Source organism: Stenella coeruleoalba, assembly GCF_951394435.1.
Source record: "Stenella coeruleoalba genome assembly, chromosome: 17".
NCBI classification, from domain to species: Eukaryota; Metazoa; Chordata; class Mammalia; order Artiodactyla; family Delphinidae; genus Stenella; species Stenella coeruleoalba.
In genome coordinates, this window is record NC_137163.1 from 56,204,381 (window position 1) to 56,227,821 (window position 23,441).

A 23,441-nucleotide genomic window follows, 5' to 3' on the forward strand; every position below is an offset into this window, starting at 1 on the left:
CAGCATTGTTTTGTTCATTCTCACTATCTCAGTCCCATCTCGTAGAGCTGTAACCAAAGAGTTTGGTTAAGATAAAGGGACCACAATAAATAATGATTATGGATGATGCAATTCAACTGAAAACCTGTACAGAGCATGCTGCGAAGAAGGGGAATATGGGATTGAGTCTATGCTCTAGTTTTCCAAGGCTAGTATGTACTCCACATAATACAGCCCTATTTGAGCAGCGTTACTCACCGTCATCAGAACCTATTTGTGATCATTAGCTAACTAACCACTGATTGTTAAAGGGGGAAAAAGCATCCATTACTATGACAGATACAGCTTGCTACTCAAGATCAATAACCCAATTTTGTCTGCCATCATATTTACTCAGAAGCATCAGGTTGATGCTTTCTATCATTTTATCCAACATTGGTAGAGCTAATGACAAAGAAATTGAATATTTTTATAGGAGGCTTACTGGTCTATATCTTACACACACAGACATGGGAACTTATCATTTCCCAATAACTATAGCCAGCCACCTCTTACCATTTCCTGCCTGGCCATCCAAAGCACTTATGGCCTGTAACACCTATGTTGCTCTAATCTTGTATATAGTACACTATAATAAGGATTGTATTTTGTTATTATCTAAATATTTCATGAATCTGTTTTGGAACTTATTTTCATGCTTAGATTTAAAACCCGTTGAGAGTGGAGAAGTAGCACATATTCTGCTGGTCAGTTTAACCAACCTTTACTAAGAGTATTCTATACATAAGGTTCTGGGAATGCAAGTGTATTCTGCCCTCTAGGAGCTTACCTTATCGTGATAGTAGTAACAGATGCCATATTTTGAGCACCTATTATATGGCAAGCACACTACATGCATTATTAATAATCCCTATATCAACCACACAAGATAGGTATTGCTGTTTCTCTTTGACAGATGAAGAACCCATGGCTCAACTGGTAACTTAGCCAAGCTCACACAGGCAGTCAAAGTGTAAGAGATCTTTCTGTTTTAAAGCTTCTGGTCTTTCTACTGTTTACATGACCTTTCCCTCCTGTGTAGTTAGGTCCAGAGGAGAAACTCATAAAGTATTTATTTCATTAAATAACATGGGAGGTAAAGAGGCTGGTATGAGGCATCAGCTTTAAGGGATCCTACAAGCATTACTGAATTCATGGAGGAGTATGTTTAAATAAGAACCTGTCCGGTATAGAAAAACATTCCCTCTGGTTCACTAACCACTATTTTTTTGTTGAGAGAACATTGAACAAGTGGAACAAAGGGACTGAAATTTATAATGAGGAGTTGCTTGACCATCCATCTGTCCATGTTTTCATCCAACAGCTATTTATGGAGCATGTCTCTGTTCCAGGCATTTTGCTAGATGTTGGGGAGGTGATTAAAAACAAGATAAGGACATTTTACAGTTTAGAAGAGAAGACGGGAGCTAAGCAAATTATCTCACAAATAATGGACTTTATAAGTTAAAGTTCTAATAAGTGCTATTGAGAACTTAGACATACAGAGACATGTAAGAACACGTCGTAGAGAAAGCTGATCTTGCCCTAGGGGTCAAAAATGGTGGCTTGAAAAAGTGACATTTAAGCTGGAATGATGAATAGAGGGTACCTAGGTATAGAGAAGGGAAATTGGTATTCCAGGGTAAGTAATCATTCATTCATTCATTTATTCATTCATTACGATTTTTTTCTGAATGCATACTATATACCCAGCACAGTTCTAGATACTAGAGATTCAGCAGTGAGGAAAGAGAAACTAAAATCCATGCATTTTTTGGAGGCTACTTTCTAGTTAGGGAATGACAGACAAATAATTAAGAAAGTAATGTACTATATGGAAAAAATAAAGCAGGTAGTGTTAGAGAATGAATATTTTATACAGTGTGTGCAAAAATCTCAAGTCTGAAGTATTAGGGTTTGAAAGAAGATCAGGGTATCTGGAGACAGAAGAGCAGAGTGCTGTGAGGTTGTCTTTAAAAGTAGTCTGAGTCCAGATCACATAGGGGCCACACGACGTGCTAAGGATCTTGTAGAGCAAATGATAATCAATAGGAAATTAGAACAAAGGAGTTAATCATTAATTTATAATTCAATGGAAAATCTGTTCTACTCAATTTGATGTGTAGCACTTTCAAAAACACATGTGGTGTGCAAAGCAAGCTACCTTTGAATTAAAAATAATTCCCTTCCATTAATATATAATCTCAATAGGGAAAAGATAATACTTGCAAACAAGCACACCATCCAAATATATATTAGTGTTTAATCCAGCAGTGGGATATAGAGAATAAATGTTTAAATCAATGATATAGAAGCTGAAAATAACACATTAATCTTCATTCAATACTCATCTTACAAATGTGGTTTCATAAAAAGTTCTCAGCATCTAGTGTATTTTTCATTTTCTAACCTCAATTGATCTCAGTTAATAAGGAGGTTGTTGGTCAAAAGAATGATCTTGTTCAGGATGATTTACCATGGTTAAAATGGCAAAGGAAATTGGAAATTTAAAGATCTGTTAAAAAGACCTAGATGTCAGGCTAATTGACACATTTTGGTTACCCCTTGAAATTACATCCATTTTTAGAATGCCAGATGAACTGTCCAAAAAAGAAGAATTACCCTTTAAACATACTGCAGAATCATCATCAAATAGTTATTTATTAAACAGCTCAACAAGCATGTACACATTCTTTCCATCAGCAGGTTTTTTGTTTGTTTCTTAGAACCAAATATTCATTGTATATAACACTCAATCACAATAATGACTACAAAAGTAGCCATTATGGAAAACAATAATTTTGCAAAAATAAAAGTTTTGTTGCCCTAATTCATAATGAAGGTCTCTGGTACCCGTGACTGAGTTTTGCCTGCATAGCTCTTTATCCATGTTTTCTCATATCTCTGTCCATCCCTGATTAGAAAGAAATTAAAGAATTTAAGGGTTAACAGATTTGGCTGTAAAGTGTTTTCTACACCAGTCACTTAATGTATATAAAAGGAGATGTAACCCGTTTACCTCAACACCATCCTTACTGCATAGCCTTCCCAAAGTTGATTCTTAACGTCTTCATTTACCTCCAGAACTTCATTATACCCGAGTGCACTCAGGTAAGATTTTGTACCTAATGGAGGAACATATAAATTATCTCCAATCCAGCTCCTTTCCCTCTCAGGTGATAACTGTAGCCTTCCTTTCACCCAAGCCCCAAACCTTGCAGTCATCCCTGACACCTCTCTTCTCTCACCCCACATCCAATCCATCAGCAAGCCCCACGTACAAAAACATGGCCACTCGCCACCACCAACCCTGCTAACACGCTGCTCTGAGCCACTCTTAATCTCTCAGTTAAATACTGCAGTAGACTTCTGACTGACCTCCCTATGATCACCTTGACCTTGCTGCTGTCTCCCTACACAGCAGCCAGAGTGAGCCTGGCTCAGAACTTTCCATTGACTTCCCACCTCACTCCAATAAAAAGACAAGATCTTCACAAACATCAAGCTCTGACATGAAGTGCTGCCAACCACACCTTCACTTCACCAGTGCCTCCATGTCCACACATCCTACCGTAACTGAAAATGGGGTCTGGCTACTCTCCCCTCAAAAGCCAATAAAGAGGCAAGGTTGGTCTGCTTTATTTTGGATGCCGGCAACCGGGCAGAGGGCGGACTCCTGTCCAAAGGCTGACTTCCCCCCACTGACAATCAGGGGGTAAGAGCTTTTATAGGTGAAGGGAGGGGGCTACATGCAGAAACAGCACAGTCAGCTCTGACAGTCATTTTGAAATTGGTCATCAGGGGTCTGACCAGCGTCATCTTGTTTTAAGTACAGTTAATCTTCAGTTCCAGGGTTGGTTTGTTTCCATTTCTTGAAGGCAGTTCTCGGAATTGTGGCAGCTGATGTCATGGACACAGTCTGGTCATCATGTAGTTAACTTCTCCACCTGATGAGGGTTTCAATATTTGTAAGATAGCTCAAAGGATAGGGCTCAGAATATTATGTATAGCCCTGAGGAGGAACTAAAAGTCCTTGAATTTGCTTAATGACTAAACTATTATTATTTGGTCTCCTTCGGCTGTTTTCCTTTGTTTCCGTATTTTCTCACTTCTCTGATTAAACTTATTCTTTGGCTAACGTTTTTTCCACAGACAAAAGGCAGGCAGAGGACATGGGGAGCAAGGACCGTAGCGTCCTGCTCTGTTTCACTACCATTCCCCCCAGTCCAGTCTGCTCCAGCCACACTGGTCTTCCCTCTCCAGCTAGAATGCAACAGGCTCACTCTCACTGAAGAGCCTTTGCACTGGCTGCTCTGCCCAGAAACCAGACATCCATTTTGTTCACTCCTTCACCTTTTTTAGGACTTTATTTAAGTATCACTTTCTCACCCCACTCTGTTTAAAATTGCAACCCTCTCCCCTCACCCATCTACTCCTACAGAACCCTTATTCCCTTTCCCAACTTTATTTTTCTTCATAGCATTTACCACCATCTATCATGTGCTATCTTGGTCTTGTTATTCTGTCTATGTCTCTTGCCCCTCCCCACTAGAATGCTCCCCATGAGAAATGAGATTTTTATTTATTTTACTCACCATTATATTCCCAGTTCCTAGAACAGACCCTAGCACATCGTAGGCACTCTATCAATATTTGTTGAATAAATGAATGAATGAAGAAATACAACATAAGTGATAAAATATTCAAGTGATGGTATAAAATACGAAAATATTTGGAAATGCATTTCCTAGATCTAGTCATCTTTGTCATGATTCTGATACAGAAGAGACACCTATACTTCTAAGTTTTAAGTCTGAAACCAGTTTGCAAAGGTTCTCAAAAAATCTCTGGCTGTCTTACCAGGGCAAAGGAAAAAACTTTGGACAGATGTTGCACCCAGCACTTTAGAAGGAAGAAATCACTTTCTCATATTAAAAATGTACTCTCTAGAAATGAATGCATATTTTAAAATATTTGATTCCTTTTCATTGGTGAGGATTTCAAGGAGCCGTGCTAATAGTAGCTGTTATTGCACATCCAAAAATCTTTTATAGTTAATTAATTATATGTGAATACCCAATTTGTCCCAAAACACAATTGAAGACATCATTTCAAAATACTTTTATGTATGTTTATCAGGACAACTAAAATTATTTTTCTAAAGAATAATTGCCTGTGAAAACTCCTTCTGAGACAAACCGTTGCTAAAAAAAGATGATACTTTCCAAAACGCAGACATGTAATGCACAAACATACACACACAGATGCACACATTGGCTGTTATAATAATAGTGGGGACAGTAGCTTTGATGATGGGTTTTTCTTTGTTCACACCCTTCCTCAACTCTACTGATTAAGCCCTAAACATTATAAAGGCTCTGAGTTTCACATAACACTGTTTTTTGTTCTTCACAATTCTGTTGCCTTCCTTTAAATGTGCCCAAGATTGCCTCTTTCACACTTGAAGTGCGGTACTCAGACCAAGCACAGTATCCCAGGTGTTTTTGACCAGTCAAGCAGAGTGAAACAAGCTACCACATCCATGTTCCTTGTTCTGAAGATTCTATTTTTATTAATACTGATTAAGATTATAAAGCTTCTGGTGCAGCTGAATGTCAATGTAGACTTGTTCATTCATTGATTCAGTGGACCGATATTTTTTGAGGCCTTACTATGTGTCAAGCACTGAACAATTCTAGGAAATATAAGAATGTATATTGGGGTAGGTAGAATAATTCCCCCCTCAAAGTTGTCCACATCCTAAACCCTGAAACCTGTAACTATGTCACCTTGTATGGCCAAAGGGACTTTGCAAGTGTTAGTAGTTAAGGATCTTGAGATGGGGAGAGTATCCTGAAATATCCAGGAGGGTCCAATGTAATCACAAGTGTCCTTAACAGAGGAAGGGCATAAGGGTCAGAGTAAGAGAAGGGAGAAGTGGAGAAGGACAGGAAAAGAGAGATATTTGAGGAGGACACATTGCTGGCCTTGAAGAAGGAGGAAAGCATCAGACAGGGAGGCAGGAGGTGAGTAATTTTTTTATAAGCCATTCAATGAAATGGGGATAATAATGGCATATATCTTAAAGTGTTGTGAAGATTAAATGATTCGTTTAAGTGCTTGGTACATAATAAAATAATCAAGAAATTTTAGCTGTTATTGTTAAGTTTGAATTTAGAATATTCAAGATTTGATTTCGAATATGGTATGCAAGATAAATTGATATTCAGGGTTATAACAAATTTACAGAAAGGTACATAAACATATAGAGACAGATTAACAAAGAGTTATACAGTGAATATCTATATAACCACAACCCAGGTCCCTGTTCTCATAGAGCTTACAGTTTAGAGGGAGAGAGAAACATTAATCAAATAATCATACAAACAAGTAGAAAATCGAGTCTGGGACAAATGCCTTGAAGGAGATACAAAGTGAATGTCATAATAGCAGGATTTGTCCTAGTCAGGAAGAACAAAGAAGAATTTCCTGAGGAAAAGATACTTGAGTCGACAGCTAAAAAAATAAAGCAGAACTTAACCAGATCGAATGGGAAAGGGAAGAGCATGCCAAATAGAAAGAACAGCAGTTGTGAAGTGATGGAGGCTCCGAGGAGCACCCATTATGAAGAGGCCTTTGAAAGATAAAGAGTGAGAGAAAGTTGGGTTGAGTCAAGATTTGAAAGACTTTAAATGCCAAGCAGAGTCATTCCTTCCTAGACCATGTGAGCTCCTTGAGGTTGGGTCTCAGTCGATTCTGTATCAAACCTAGAATAATATCTGATATATAATACATGCTCAAAAGACTTGCTAAACTGACTTGAGTGCAGAATTTATTTTGTAGCTAATAGAAGCCACTGAAGATTTTTTTTGGTCAGGTAAATTATAATCTTGCCTGGTTAGTGCTAGTAAGAAAAGTATGTAGCAGGTGCTACTTTAGCACGTGGCTGATGTCCTGGAGGACTGAATTTGGTCTGTGCATTCTGAAGGCTTCCCCAGGTGAAAGGTTAACAGAATTCCACTCTGAAGGTGGAATAAGAGTGAAACCTGTTTGCTAAACTGATCCAATGACAAGAATGAATGTGAGGGCACTTGTTAAAAACATAGCTTCCCAGGATCCATCCCAGACCCTCTAAATCAGACCCAGGGAAGATGTAAGTAGCTGTATTTATTAACAAGCACTTTACCTGATTGTTATTCTCAAGAAAGTTTGGAAAACTCTGGTATAGAAAACATTCAAAGGAAAAGGAAAGGCATGTGCCAAAGTATGAACATCTGAAAAAGCCAGAGGTATTTTATGGAAATGATTGGGAAGTAGGGAGACAAGGGGAAGCAGTTATTGCTGAGGCTGGAAACTGTGACGAGCTTTACCAGTTAAGTTTGTCCCAACTAAGCTAAAAAATCTTGTGAATAATGGAGACCCAATGGAAGATCTTAGGGCAAGGAAGTTAGTTTTTTGGGAGGAAATTACTCAAGAAATTGAAGAGTACAGGTTTGAGAGACATTTCTGAGACATAATTGAGAGCGTTTAATGGCTACTTCCATGAGAGAAGTAAGAAAGGAGAGGTGGAAAATGAATCCAAGATTTCTAATGTGGCAGACTTCCCTTGTTAGAGAGGGGATGGTATGGTAAGAAAGCATTCCAGTTTAGAATTAGAAATATGGAACTAGAAACCTCCAGTTTGGGAGCAAGTTCTCAGGGCAGAGAATATGGTTATGGGATCACTGGAACCATGGGAATTTCATTTGAATGAGGATGCAAATTGATAAATGGACCAAGCACAAAATTACAGGGAAACAGGCATGTTTAAGTAGCACCTAGAGGAGAAATCAGCAAAGGAGACTAAACAGAGATGGAAGAGTTAGCAACTGTGATCTTGGCTATCTGAATCATTTAATGCTTCCTATACTCCCAAGCTAGTGAACTGAAAAAACATTTCCATTAAGATTGGACTCATAAATAAATATTTGCCACCTATCTAGAACATTTTAACAGTAAAATTCTAGAAAACCTGCCATTGGTTGATCCAATCATCTAAAAGAAACATACAAAATCTAGATAAGCCACTGATTCTTAAATTCAAGAACACCAGAAGTCTTTGATACTTGGATTTTAGTCCTGGCTCTTCCACTAATTTGGGCAAATTATTTAACTTCTATGAACCTGTCTTCTCATCTTCAAAAAAAAAAAAAGGCTGGGATAGCTAGATTTCTTCTGTTACTTCCAGTTCTAAAATCTAAATTTTCTCCAGAGACCCAAGCAAAGTCTGAGATGAAAATTTTAAATAGATTTATTCAAGAGCAAATCTTGAAGTAAGGATACCTATTTCCCAACCCCACCCTTCCCTCTTCCTCAATGAATATTGATTGGGAAATATTTAAATTTATATAGGAGGCACTGGATATTTTTACAATTCCTCTCAGTACAGCTTTGATTGTCACTCATCCACTCTGAGTCGTGTCTAGTGTCACCTAAGTGGAATGGCATCCATTTGCACCCCACCTAGAAGAGTCTCTCCTTTCTCAGTATCTTTGGAGTGGCTTGTCAAGCACATGAAGCTCCCTACCTCCCTACATCCCAATGGAATCACCACAAGCTTTCTTCAGGACGTGTGTTAAATCAGTCTGTGCTCTCAACTGAGGGACCCTATGCGGCTCAGTGCACACTCAGGACTTCAAGAGCTAGAGACTTTTTTTTCCTACTAGATTGTAGAAAGTAAGGGCAGGGCAGAAAAAGAAACGTCTACTTTTTAAAAACCCTGACTCCTTTGCAAGGAGCATTTATATAATCAAGTAACACTGGTGTAGGACGAGTGAGGAATTGAACCAGGGTCGGTCTATTTCACTTGATTCCTGCAAATACTTGTGCCAAACTGTGCTTCCTAGAGTTATGGAGTTATGTTAATTCAAAAAAAAAAAAAAAAAACAAACCCTTGCGAGGCCGTCCGGGACTCCGATTGCAGCACGGAGGAGGGAACGCACGCACGCAATCTTCCATAAAGGCAGTTGGATATTTTCCTAAGGACTGGGCGACAGGACTTCCGCCCGAGGGAAAACCGAACAGAGAAACCACCTTTTCCTCCTGCCGCCTCACTAGGCGACCCAGATAGCAAACATTCAGAACTCAGGGCACTAGGATCAGCCCGATCGCATTCAGTACGAGCCCCGCCCCCACCTGCGGACTCCGCCCCTGGGCCCACCCCATTCCCAGCAGGCACCGCGCGAGCGACCTTGTCCCGCCCTGCCGCGGCTGTGCCCGCCTCTCGCGGCGCTGGGAGATGGCGGAGTTGGACATTGGGCGGCACTGCCAGGTGGAACAGTGCCGGCAGCGAGGTGATTCTGGAGCCCCTACCTCTGGTCGCGGGAGGGAAGGCCGTGGGGCGAGGCGGAGTCTGAGGAGGCAGGGCGGGCGTGTCCCTTGGGGGGGGGGGTCTGCCGTGACATGTGTTGATGCCCTCGATGCCCATGTTTTTTGTTGCCCTTGAGCCTTTGGAAGAGGCTTATGGTCTCCTTGGAAGGGAGCCATGCGATTCCCAAAAACATACCTTGCAGTGTGAACTTTGATTTTCAAGTGCGCCTTGCCAAGTAGTCGCTTCGCGCCCACTCCTTTCTGATGAGCACGGGTAGGGAGGACGCTTCGGTCTGGGAATCGGGAGAGTTCCCCTCTGAACCTGCCACTGCGACCTCGGGCAAGCCACTTCTCTCCCAAACTTTTTGTTTGCTTATCTGTCAGAGCAAGGAGTTGGGTGAGATCAGTTTTTAACCTCATTTTCGCGGGCTGCTCAGGAGACGAGCCCTTAGCATTTCCTTCGGATGATCATTACGCTCTCTCAGCTCTGTCACTCTTTGATTCTGATTATCACTGATTCAGTAAACATTTACTGAGCACCTCCTTTGGTGCTGGGACCACATAAGGGTATAAAATATAGCCCTTTGCACAGAAAAGCTTTCAGGATAGTTAGCTGCTTTTTTAGAGCATTAGTAAGGTGATGTTCTCTCTCCGCTGAACTGAGAGACCTTGTGATACACATAGCCCAATCTAATAGCCAGTGGTAGTGGGGTACAGGCCTTAGAAACATCTGTAGCAGGTATGTCCTGAAGCACTAGAGCCACACAGAATGCTCAGTCTTTGGTACCTGGCTTTCGCTCCAAATGGATGCTACCACATCTGGCTCATACTACATTGGGTGGCAAAATAGGTTTTATCTCCCATTGCAGCTACAGTCACTGGCAGCAGGTAGCCACCCGATCACTGTTGAGAAGGACTCTGGGGTTTAGCCCAGAATTAGTGGGAGTGCTACAGTTGATAAATGATACATGTTGTGTGTGGTGGGCAAAAGGACACAATCCCTGCTAGGTTATTGTTACTTTCAGCACTCTGATTTGTATCTTTCACCACGGGCTGTCATCTTCAGCCATTCAGCAGGCAAGAACCAATGTTTCCTTGCAGATCTTTCATAGGGAAGCTTAGCCAGTTGGGTTTTGACTGTAAGTTATATAATTCTGGTATACCTGATTATCTCTAGCAAGTCCATAATATCTACCATTTGTGACATAGTTCATCTTCCTTTCCAACTTCAGGTGTCTCTTAAAGTGTAAATACCTGAACTGAGGCAGGGTCTAGCTCTTTTGGACTAGTGGAGAGCAGTTAAGAGTTAGAATACGTTAAGTGAGTATCCTAAATTTCATTTAGCTTCTGGATGAATAGAAGGATGGTGTCAAGTGTTAGGAAATTATCTTGATCTTAACTCTTACCCCTGGATTTTCTTGGTTTGCGTCTAATATTTAGTTGGTCATCAAAGTCTCAAAATAGTGAGCATGTACATTTTTCCGATTTGAAAGAGACATAAAAGTTTTGTAAAGTATCATATACTTCAGTTTCCTTCTCTTTTTGACAAATGTATACCTACTTTCTTGGTATGAAACAGATACTTACAGTATCATGCTTTCAGGACAACAGTGACAATGCATTAAGTTCGCTTTTCAGGTGAAGGAAGAACTATATTTGGGCCCTCTTGTCCCACAAGCAGAAACATCCAGCGGTCCCTTTGGGTTATAATAGGACCTCTTCTTTTTCTTTTGGGTTAAGATACTCTGTAGGGTGAGATATTTTGGGACAATAGTAACTTTCTCTAAAGTGCAGTGCTTTTTGTTTTCATTTTGTGAAAGTGGTGTGATTAGATATAGCCAGCCTCACTTGGCTGTATACTGTAATTTAATATGAGGTACACTGAAAACAATTTAGAGAAGAAATGATTGTATTCAGTGATTTATGGTCAATTGTCACATCTAAGAATGGATACTTTCATGTGCTTTCCAAAAATTCATTTCCTAACTTAGTTGTTACTTAGTCCTAACTTAGTTTTTCCTCAACAGCAAGGAAAGAAACAATTCAGGACTAAAGTTTGCGGTATCAATCAATCCATCCATTGAATTTCTGGAATTTCTTTGAACACATCTCTACCTAGTCACCACAGGATTTTTCTGAGTTGAGTGTATTCAGAACAAGTTAATTGCTATAATTATTCTTGTTAATTACAGGTATTGCCTTACTATTCTTATCTTTTACATGTATCTCATTTGGTTTTTACAATTACCCTCTGTAGTAGGTGTGGCATATAGCATAGATACATACACACATATATACATATGCACACAAACACAATATACTTATATCTATGTCTATTTTTATGCATATTACCTAATAATAGAGCTTTGGTTTTGTATACATACACATACATACACTGTATACTATATATCAAATATATATATACACAATATGTATGTATATAATCCAAAACTCTACTGTTAAGTAACTTGCCTAGCATTGCTAGATTAGTAAGCAGTGGAATCAAAATTGAAACCTAGGATTGTCACTTCAAATGCAGGATTTTTGCATTATACAGTCCTCAGAAACACCACCTAGTAAATCTGGGAAACAAACAGAAAACTCACAGGACTTTTTTTCTTTCTGGTTTAGCATGCTACAGCAAGTAACATTTATCTTCTGATAATCCAGTTACTTTCAAAGTGCTTGAGGTTGTGATGGCTTTTGTTTAACCACTGCTTGCTGCACTAGGATATTGTTCAAAAAGGAAAGTTCTCCTATAGCCATAGTTCAGTACTTTAAGATTCTTTTTACTTAAGAAAACTAAATCAAAATCAGCTACTGACCAGAACATATAACATTTCCCCTCAATTTTAGATTTTCTTCCATTTGTATGTGATGGTTGTTCAGGAATATTTTGGTAAGTTAAGTTTTTATGCTTTATTTGGGAGTAATTTTAGTGTTTATAATATGAGATTTATTTCTAAAAAGTAGAATGATTTAAAATAGTTTTTACTTTAGCCACTGATATCTGATATTCATTATAGTAATCACTTGGGGAAAAAAAATAGACTAGTCATAGACTCTGATTACTTGTACATATATGTGGCTAGTCTTTAAACTTTCCAGAAATGGGGTGATACGTGTGATTTTTATGTAAAAGTCACATATATGTCTTTTAATCACAAGGAGAGAACATATCCACAATATAAAGGATATGGTAAAAAAAAATCCAGTGATGATTATTAGTCTTTATTTTAATTAATAAAATGAAAAGAGCCCAACCTTTATATTTCTTAAATTGAGTACTATACGTCCTTTGCACACACATCACATGTAAAGTAAAACCTGGGAACAAACAAGAATTTTGGAAAATGCATTTTCTTTTCAATTAAACTTTCAAGTATCAGGTATTTAATTTATTACATAGAGCACTGAAAGAATAAATTCTTTTCAGAAGATGATTCAGAAAGATTTATTAGAAGTAAATAAAAATAATGCATATTTTAAGTCATTCAGAACTAGAACACTCCTTTGACATTTTATTACTGATTATTTTTGAGAAATAAAAGAATCAAAAGGGTCTGCATTTTCACACACCTTAAAGCACTCAAAGTAAAGGTAATTAAGAGTGGTGAATTTTTGTACTCATATTGAAGTTGAATAGTAGTTGGGTTTTAAAACTTTTGAGACTATAGATGCTCTTTTATTTATCAGTTTATTCTTATAGGCAGAGTTGTTAATGTAGTGTGAGTGTAGTTAATCTTAAGGATACTAACCATTAAAATATCTCAAATTACTGCAGTTATCTTTAAGTACATTATTTGATTACATTTAAATAAACACTTTTTTTTTGTTGTTATTTAAGCCTTGAACACAGGAGCAGGGAGTCACATAGCTGTCCTGAGGTATGTTAATATCTCCCGGTAAAACATGTTTGTGTTTATGTACTTTCATTCAGAATTTGATTCAATTTAATCCCAGTGTACCACAGATTAAAATTTGGCAGACTAAACTGATTATGTAAGAGGGTCTTACTTTATTTATATTATTTTTCTCAGTATGTTTTAACATAAAATAGTCTACTTGGTATTTATAAATTTTTGTTCTTATAATTCTTATTCCTTTGTACTTCATTTCTGTTTACATAGCCTGCTTATAGCTTTAGGCTCTATATTTATAAATACATAATGGAATTAACATATATAATCCTCATCATATAATCCTTCCAGTTTGCTTCACTGTTTCATTCATTTTCACTGGTGCCTGGTGTTAGGACTCTGTGGTAATACATTGTTCTGACTCCATCAGCCTTATGTCACTAGGAGCAAACCTGTAGTCCAGCAAAATCTCCCTACCCTAATTTGGACCAAATCAAGAGATTAAAAAGGGCTGTTAAATAGAAGCCGAAATATCATCTTTATTACTGATAAAGAATAAGTTGAATGATATAGCTTAGTGTAGAGCCAAAAATGATATAGCTTAGTGTAGAGTCTGCAAAGGAAATCCAGAATTAGGTGGATTTGCCCACCAGTCACAGCAATGCTGCACCAGGTTAGGCTTCCAAGGAAAAAAAGAGAAAGCTGAGCCTAATGTAATTTTCTCAAATTTGTAATCAGAGAAGTTGTTCCACCTCCCTTGGATCAGAGGTCAGCAGGAAGTTAAACTGAATTTACTCTATTTGGAAAGAAGCATTTACCTCACATTTTGCAGTTGATATTTATTCCTGCCCACCATTTACCAAACACTTTACTGAGTCTCTTGATTATAGAAAATTAAGGTTAAATGAGCTTCAGTCAAAATCTGGCCCTTTGAAGTTTTGGTGATTTATTTGAGGAAATAAAAATTAAGTAACATATTGGTATTATTCAGGATTACTTGGAAGGAAATACTCATATAGAGTCATATAGTAAACATATTCATGTTTGTTATACAGCTTGTAAATCTTCCCTGTGTTTTCCTTTTTCTTATATGATTTGATTTCTATGAATGTCTCATAGAATGTCTCTCAATTAGATCTTATTAATTTAAAGGTGAAATAAAAATCTTCTACCTTTAGACCATTGGAATAAATTGGAAAAAATAGTTAAGAAGTTAATTCCAACAGGATGTAACTATCATTTATATAGAGGAATGCCCTTATAGATTTCAAGCAATTACAGTTGACCCTTGAACAACATAGGTTTGAACTGTGTGGGTCCCCTTATACGTGGATTTTTTTCACTAGGTATGTACTATACAATGCATTGGATCTGCAGGTGCAGAACTGCAGATACGGAGAGCTGACTGTAAAGTTATACTTGGATTTTCAACTGCGTGGAGGGTTTGTACCTCAGCCCCTGAGTTGTGCAAGGGTCTACTGAGTTCATTCAGTTCTAGAAACCTAGTTACTTAATATTCAAAATAGCCTGAGTGATCTGGACTTCTTTTTATCTCATAAAAGCTCTTTTTCCTCTGATGTAATATTTGCTAGTAATACAGTATTAAACACAAAATAAAGTATATCGTGTGGGACTTCCCTGGTGGCACAGTGGTTAAGAATCCACCTGCCAATGCAGGGGACATGGGTTCGAGCCCTGGTCCAGGAAGATTCCCACATGCTGTGGAGCAGCTAAGCACGTGTACCACAACTACTGGACCTGTGCTCTAGAGCCCACGAGCCACAACTATTGAGCCTGCATGCCACAACTACTGAAGCCCACATGCCTAGACCCCATGCTCCGCAACAAGAGAAGCCACTGCAATGAGAAACCTGTGCACCGCAACAAAGAGTAGCCCCCGCTTGCCGCAGCTAGAGGAAGCCCGTGCACAGAAATGAAGACCCAACACAGGCAAAAATAAATAAATAAATTTATTTTTTTAAAAAAAGAATAGTATATCATTGTGAAAACTGTCTTTAACCCTCTGTATCATGGAAAAACATATAATTTTAAGTGTTCTTTTACATGTATTTAAGCCTCTAAAACCAGTATAGAAAGTAGATATGACTTGCCATTTGAGGAGTGATGAGCTGATTACCTAAGCATATTATTATGGAGGCATCTTTGTGTGGTATGTTACAAAGTAGAAGACTAAAATTATGGAGAGTAACTGAGTAGTCATTTTAACTTGACTTAGAAGATAAGTACACCACAGTAGGAAAACTTTGGAAATGTAGAGCAGTCAGCACAGTAATCATTTCTTACATGAACAATTTTTATAATCTATGTGAGAATGTGTGAGTTTCTCTTATAAGTTTAAGCAAAAATGATATGGATATCCAGAATAGATTTGTTGATTTGCTTTAAATGTGAAATATAATATCATGTCCCCCATTTTACATTTTCAGGTTACTGTAATTGAGAGACTGAAGTCAGATACACATACATCTTACCCATGCTCATTCAAGGACTGTGCTGAAAGAGAGCTTGTGCCAGTTATGTGTCCTTATTGTGAGAAGAATTTTTGCCTGAGGTGATCACTGAGACCATTCAAACTCTGTATATCTGTTTAAGTCATATGCAAATACATGAACTAGTGTCACTCTTCTGTTGCTCATAGACATCGTCATCAGTCAGATCATGAATGTGAAGAACTGGAAATCCCTAAGTCTCGTATGGCTGCCACTCAGAAACTTGTTAAAGACATTATTGGCAAGTATCTAGAAAGCTTGTTTTGTTGTTTCCCTACTGCTCTATACTCTATATGAGTTCCAGAGCCCTGCTTCTCGTGTCCGCTTGCCAGTTATGGAAGGTGTTGTTAGCAACCCTGATGGTTATAACTTGCTATAGATTTTGATGACATTCTTGTGATAGTATTTCTCACAAGGCTTTCCAATGAAAATTTGGAAATTCTATGGAAATATCCTACCAGATGTTCTCTTTTGCTGGACCATTTATATCAGCTGGTTAACCATCTTGGCTAAAAATTGTATTCATGAGGCTGAAGTAGTGGTTTACATTCTTTAAAGACTAAAGTTTAAGCCCAGTCAGCTGTCCTATGAATGCTGCTGATATTCTGACATATGAGGAAAGAATGTATCTGTGATTTAGACCAGTCTGTCTGCTACCATGTTAGTTCAGCTGAATTTTCATTTTATATTAAGGGTGTTACTTTAAATTAAATTAAATTAATCAAATTAAAATCTTCTGTAACCAAATCTTAAAATTCTCTGTAGAAGTGTTAGTGATTGCTCCGGATTAAATAGATTTAAGCTGGAAAGAGGCACATAACTTGTTTTTGATGTGGAAATCACTTAGGTCAACTCAGTGGTATTTTTCCATTGATCATACCTATAAAATGAATGTGGTCTCTATATATCTCTATTATATGTAATTCATGTACATTTCAGGCCATAGTTAATAAAAATAAAACTCTGGAAAATGTAAAAGTTCTTATTTGCTTATATGCTTACACTTATTTCTTAGATTCCAAGAGAGGAGAGACAGCAAGTAAACGACGGAAAGGTGCAAAAAATAGTGAAACAGCTGCAAAGGTAGCATTGATGAAATTAAAGATGCATGCTAATGGAGATAAATCATTGCCACAGGTTGGTCTTAGAGATTTTAGAAAACAAAATGTTCTAAACATAGCTAGAGCTCCCTTTTTACTCTTCCCTCTCATTAAGTATGAGAACCTTATATGTATCATTTCTACTATTACATGGCATCAGTCTGCATAAATAATACATAGTTTTTATGAGTTTTTTTCACTTTATAGAAACAGCAGTAAACCATATGTATCCTTCTTCAACTTTTTTCTTTTACCCTTGGTATCATTTTTTTAAAACTTTATCCATGCTGATACATTGAGTCTTGTTCATTCATTTTGATAGCTCACATTTTTCTGTAGTGTGAATATCCATTTATCCATTCTTTTAGTGAACACAATTCAGATTTCTTGTCCAAGTTGTTTGCTATTATAAACTGTTCAAAAGTGAACATCCCGCAAAAAAAAAAAAAAAAAAAAAACTAACTGAACCGTATTTGGGGCTTCCCTGGTGGCGCAGTGGTTAAGAGTCCGCCTGCCGATGCAGGGGACACGGGTTCGTGCCCCAGTCCGGGAGGATCCCACATGCAGTGTAGCGGCTGGGCCCGTGAGCCATGGCCACTGAGCCTGCGTGTCCGGAGCCTTGCTCCGCAACGGGAGAGGCCACAACAGTGAGAGGCCCACGTACCGCAAAAAAAAAAAAAAAAAAAAAAGTGAACATCCATGTGTACTTGTAGGAACATTTCTCTAGGGCAGCTTCTTTAAAACTCCATATTGCCAATTACATTTTCTATAACAGTTCAGTACATATGTACATACATACATACCTTAACACAGTTTCAGTAAGTAACTGATGTGTATACCTTATGTGTATGTGTATTTTCTGATATTTTTTATTCTACTTTAAAGATTGTTGATTTTGTAACCCCTGAAGGATTGAGACCATCAAATTGAAAAATGCTCCTCTAGGGAACATACCTAGAAATAGAAAAGCTGGATCATGGGGTTTGCTCATCTTCAGCTTTACTAGATATTTTCAACCTTTTTTTTTTTTTTAATAGATATTTATTGGAGTATAAGCGCTTCACAATACCGAGTTAGTTTCTGTTACACAACAAAGCGAATCAGCTATATGCATACACATGTCCCCATATCCCCTCCCTGTTGAGCCTCCTTCCGATCCTCCCTATCCCACCCCTCTAGGTCATTGCAAAGCACGGAGCCAATCTCCCTGTGCTATGCTGCTGCTTCCCACCAGCCAACTATTTTACATTTGGTAGTGTATATATGTCGATGCTACTCTCACTTCACCCCAGCTTTGCTGTCCCACCCCGTGTCATTCAGTCCATACTCTATGTCTGCCTCTTTATTCCTGCCCTGCAACTAGGTTCATCAGTACCATTTTTTTTTTTAGAGCCCATATATATGTGTTAGCATACGGTATTTATTTATCTCTTTCTGACTTACTTCGCTCTGTATGACAGACTCTGGGTCCATCCACTTCACTACACATAACTCAATTTTGCTTCTTTTTATGGCTGAGTAATATTCCATTGTATATATGTGCCACATCTTCTTTATCCATTCATCTATCGATGAACATTTAGGTTGGTTCCATGTCCTGGCTATTGTAAATAGTGCTTCAATGAACATTGTGGTGCATGTCTCTTTTTGAATTATGGTTTTCACAGGGTATATGCCTAGTAGTGGGATTGCTGGGTCATATGGTAGTTCTGTTTTTAGTTTTTTAAGGAACCTGCATACTGTTTTCCATAGTGGTTGTATCAGTTTACATTCTCACCAGCAGTGTAGGAGGGTTCCCTTTTCACCACACTCTTTCCAGCGTTTATTGTTTCTAGCTTTTTTGATAATGGCCATTCTGACCAGTGTGAGGTGATATCTCATTGTAGTTTTAATTTGCATTTCTCTAATAATTAGTGATGTTGAGCATCTTTCTACATGCCTCTTGGCCATCTGTATGTCTTCCTTGGTGAAATGTCTATTTAGGTCTTCCACCCATTTTTTAACTGGATTGTTTGTTTTTTTGATATTGAGCTCCATGAGCTGTTTGTATATTTTGGAGATTAATCCTTTGTCTGTTGATTCATTTGCAAATATGTTCTCCCATTCTGAGGGTTGCCTTTTGTCTTCTTGTTGGTTTCCTTTGCTGTGCAAAAGCTTTTAGCTTTTAAGTTTAATTAAGTCCCATTTGTTTATTTTTGTTTTTATTTCTTTTACTCTAGGAGATGAGTCAAAAAAGATCTTGCTGTGGTTTATGTCAGTGTTTTTCCTATGTTTTCCTCTAAAGTTTTATAGTGTCTGGCCTTACATTTAAGTCTTTAATCCAGTTGGAGTTTATTTTTGTGTAGAGTGTTAGGGAGTGTTCTAATTTCATTCTTTTACATGTAGCTGTCCATTTTTCCCAGCACCACTTACTGAGAGGCTGTCTTTTCTCCATTGTATGTTCTTGCCTCCTTTGTCATAAATTAGGTGCCCATATGTGCGTGGGTTTATCTCTGGGCATTCTATCCTGTACTATTCATGTAAATTCCTGTTTTTGTGCCAGTACCATACTGTGTTGATTACTGTAACTTTGTGGTATAGTTTGAAGTCAGGGAGCCTGATTCCTCCAACTCCGTTTCTCTTTTTCAGGATTGCTTTGGCTCTTCAGGGTCTTTTGTGTTTCTATACGAATTGTAAGATTTTTTGTTCTAATTCTGTGAAGAATACCATTGGTAGTTTGATAGGGGTTGCATTGAATCTGTAGATTGCTTTGGATACTATAGTCATTTTCACAATAGTGATTCTTCCAATCCAAGAACTTGGTATATTTCTCCATCTGTTTATGTCATCTTTGATTTCCTTCATCAGTGTTTTATAGTTTTCTGAGTACAGGTCTTTCGTCTCCTTAGGCAGGTTTATTCCTAAGTATTTTATTCTTTTTGCGCAATGGTAAATAGCAGTGTTTCCTTACTTTCTCTGTCTGATTTTTTATTGTTGGTGTATAAGAATGCCAGAGATTTCTGTGCATTAATTTTGTATCCTGCAACCTTTCCAAATTCATTGATTAGTTCTAGTAGTTTTCTGGTAGCATCTTTAGGATTTTCTTTGTATAGTATCATGTCATCGGCAAATAGTGACAGTTTTACTTCTTCTTTTCCAATTTGTATTCCTTTTATTTCTTTTTCTTCTCTGATTGCTGTGGCTAGGACTTCCAAAACTATGTTGAATAAGAGTAGAGAGAGTGGACATCTTTGTCTTGTTCCTGATCCTAGTGGGAATGCTTTCAGTTTTTCACCATTGAGTATGATGTTTGCTGTGGGTTTGTCATATATGGCCTTTATTATGTTGAGGTAGTTTCCCTCTATGCCCATTTTCTGCAGGGTTTTTATCATAAATGGGTGTTGAATTTTGTCTAAAGCTTTTTCTGCATCTATTGAGATGATCATACGGTTTTTATTCCTTAATTTGTTAATGTGGTGTATCACATTGCATGATTTGCATATATTGAAGAATCCTTGCATCCTTGGGATAAATCCCACTTGTTCATGGTGTATGATCCTTTTAATGTGCTGTTGGATTCTGTTTGCTAGTATTTTGTTCAGGATTTTTGCATCTATATTCATCAGTGATATTGGTCTATAATTTTCTTTTTTTGTGATATCTTTTTCTGGTTTTGGTATTAGGGTGATGGTGCTTCATAGAATGAATTTGGAAGTGTTTCTCCCTCTGTAATTTTTTGGAAGAGTTTGAGAAGGATGGGTGTTATTAGCTCTTCTCTAAATGTTTGATAGAATTTGCCTGTGAAGCCATCTGGTCCTGGACTTTTCTTTGTTAGAAGATTTTTTTTTTTTATTTATTTATTTTATTGATTTATTTATTTTTTGGCTGCGTTGGGTCTTCGTTACTGTGCGCAGGCTTTCTCTAGTTGAGGTGAGCGGGGGCTACTTTTCGTTGCGGTGCACAGGCTTCTCGTTTTGGTGGCTTCTCTTGTTGCAGAGTACAGGCTCTAGGCATGCGGGCTTCAGTAGTTGCAGCACGCAGCCTCAGTAGTTGTGGCTCGCAGGCTCTAGAGCACAGGCTCAGTAGTTGTGGCACACGAGCTTAGTTGTTCTGCAGCATGTGGGATCTTCCTGGACCAGGGTTCGAACCTGTGTCCCCTGCATTGGCAGGCGGATTCTTAGCCACTGCTCCACCAGGGAAGCCCTGTTGGAAGATTTTTAATTATGGTTTCAATTTCATTACTCGTGATAGGTCTGTTTATATTTTCTAATTCTTCCTGGTTCAGTCTTCGAAAATTGTACCTTTCCAAGAATTTGTCCATTTCTTCGTGGTTGTCCATTTTATTGACATATAGTTGTTTGTTGTAGTCTGTTATAATCCTTTGTATTTCTGCCTTGTCATTTGTGATTTCTCCTTTTTCATTTCTAATTTTATTTATTTGCTTCCTCTCCCTTTTTTTCTTGATGAGTCTGGCTAAGGATTTATCGATTTTGTTTATCTTCTCAAAGAACCAGCTTTTAGTTTTATTGATCGTTGCTATTGTTTTCTTTGTTTCTATTTCATTTATTTCTGCTCTGATCTTTATGATTTCTTTCCTTCTACTGACTTTAGGTTTTCTTTGTTCTTCTTTCTCTAGTTGTTTTAAGTGTAGAGTTAGATTGTTTATTTGAGATTTTTCTTGTTTCTTGAGGTGAGATTGAATTGCTATAAACTTCCCTCTTAGAACTGCTTTTGCTGCTTTCCGTAGGTTTTGGGTCATTGTGTTTTCATTGTCATTTGTTTCTATGTATTTTTTTATTTCTTCTTCAATGATCTCTTGGATATTTAGTAGCACAATGTTTAGCCTCCATGTATTTGTGTTTGTTGCAGTTTTTTTGCTATAATTGATTTCCAGTGTCATAACATTGTAGTCAGAAAAGATGCTTGATACGATTTCAATTTTCCTAAATTTTCCGTGGCTTGATTTGTGATCCAAGATGTGATCTATCCTGGAGAATATTCCATGTGCACTTGAGAAGAAAGTGTATTCTGCCACTTTTGAGTGGAATGTTCTGTAAATATCAATTAGATCCATCTGGTCTATTGTGTCATTTAAAGCTTGTGTTTCCTTATTTATTTTCTGTTTGGGTGATCTGTCCACTGGTGTAAGTGGGGTGTTGAAGTCCCGTACTGTCGTTGTGTTACTGTCAATTTCTCCTTTCATGGTTGTTAGCATTTGCCTTTGTATTGAGGTGCTTCTATGTTGGGTGCATAAACATTTATAATTGTTATATTTTCATCTTGGATTGATCCTTTGATCATTAGGTAGTGTGCCTCCTTATCTCTTGTAACTGTCTTTATTTTAAGGTCTATTTTATCTGATATGAGTATTGCTACTCCAACTTTCTTTTGAATTCCATTAGCATGGAATCTTTTTCCATCCCTTCACTTTCAGTCTGTATGTGTCACTAGGTCTGAAGTGGGTCTCTTGTAGACAGCATATATGTGGGTCTTGTTTTTGCATCCATTCAGCCAGTCTGTCTTTTGGTTGGGGCATTTAATCCATTTACATTTAAGGTTCTTATCAATATGTATTTTCCTGTTACCATTTTCTTAATTGTTTTGGGTTTGTTTTTCTGGGTCCTTTTCTTCTCTTGTGTTTCCCACTTAGGGAAGTTCCTTTAACATTTGTTGTAAAGCTGGTTTGGTGGTGCTGAATTTTCTTAACTTTTGTTTGTCTGAAAAGCTTTAGACTTCTCCATCGAATCTGAATGAGATCGTTGCTGGGTAGAGTAATCTTTGTTGTAGGTTTTTCTCTTTCATCATTTTAATTATATTCTGCCACTCCCTTCTGGCCTGCAGAGTTTCCACTGAAAACTCAGCTGATAACCTTATGGGGATTCCTTTGTATGTTATTTTTTGTTTTTCCCTTGCTACTTTTAATATTTTTTCTTTGAATTTAATTTTGTTAGTTTGATTAATATGTGTCTTGGTGTGTTTTTCCTAGGGTTTATCCTTTATGGGACTCTCTGTGCTTCCTGGACTTGGGTGACTATTTCATTTCCCATGTTAGGGAATTTTTCCACTGTAGTCTCCTCGAATACTTTCTCAGACCCTTTCTTTTTCTCTTTGTCTTCTGGGGCCCCTATAATTTGAGTGTTGGTGTGTTTAGTATTGTCCCAGAAGTCTCTGAGATTGTCTTCAATTCTTTTCATTCTTTTTTCTTTATTCTGCTCCTTGGCAGTTACTTTCACCATTTTGTCTTCCAGCTCACTTATTTGTTTTTCTGCCTCTGTTATTCTGTTATTGATTCATTCTAGCATATTTTTCATTTCAGTTATTGTGTTATTCATCTCTGTTTGTTTGTTCTTTAGTTCTTCTAGATCTTTGTTAAACAGTTCTTGTATTTTCTCAATCCGTGCTTCCATTCTATTTCCGAGATTCTGGATCATCTTTACTATCATTACTCTGAATTCTTTTTCAAGTAGATTGCCTGATTTTTCTTCATTTATTTGGTCTTGTAGGTTTTTACCTTGCTCCTTCATCTGTGACATATTTTTTTGCCATCTCATGCTTTTTTTTTTAATGAGTAGGATTGTGTTCCAGTTTTACTGGTTGTTTGGCCTGAGGCTTCCAAGACTGGAGTT

General features: G+C 37.7%; 1 protein-coding gene across 4 annotated transcripts in view; it reads left to right on the top strand.

Moving 5' to 3' along the window:
- Positions 1-8,487: 8,487 nt before the first annotated feature.
- Positions 8,488-23,441, top strand: part of ZFAND1 (zinc finger AN1-type containing 1) — a 29,084-nt gene continuing 14,130 nt past the window's right edge. For 3 of the 4 annotated variants that reach the window (XR_013824434.1, XM_079901138.1, XM_079901139.1), the window contains exons 1-6: positions 8,488-9,350; positions 12,223-12,265; positions 13,214-13,253; positions 15,674-15,798; positions 15,886-15,977; positions 16,752-16,873. Coding sequence is in view for 3 of the 4 variants with exons in the window: in XM_079901138.1 (XP_079757264.1) it covers positions 9,296-9,350; positions 12,223-12,265; positions 13,214-13,253; positions 15,674-15,798; positions 15,886-15,977; positions 16,752-16,873 (477 nt within the window). In the remaining variant the exon portion in view is untranslated. Of the gene's footprint in view, positions 9,351-12,222; positions 12,266-13,213; positions 13,254-14,572; positions 14,669-15,673; positions 15,799-15,885; positions 15,978-16,751; positions 16,874-23,441 lie in introns of all 4 variants that reach the window. The other variant, XM_079901140.1, reaches the window with a different exon arrangement.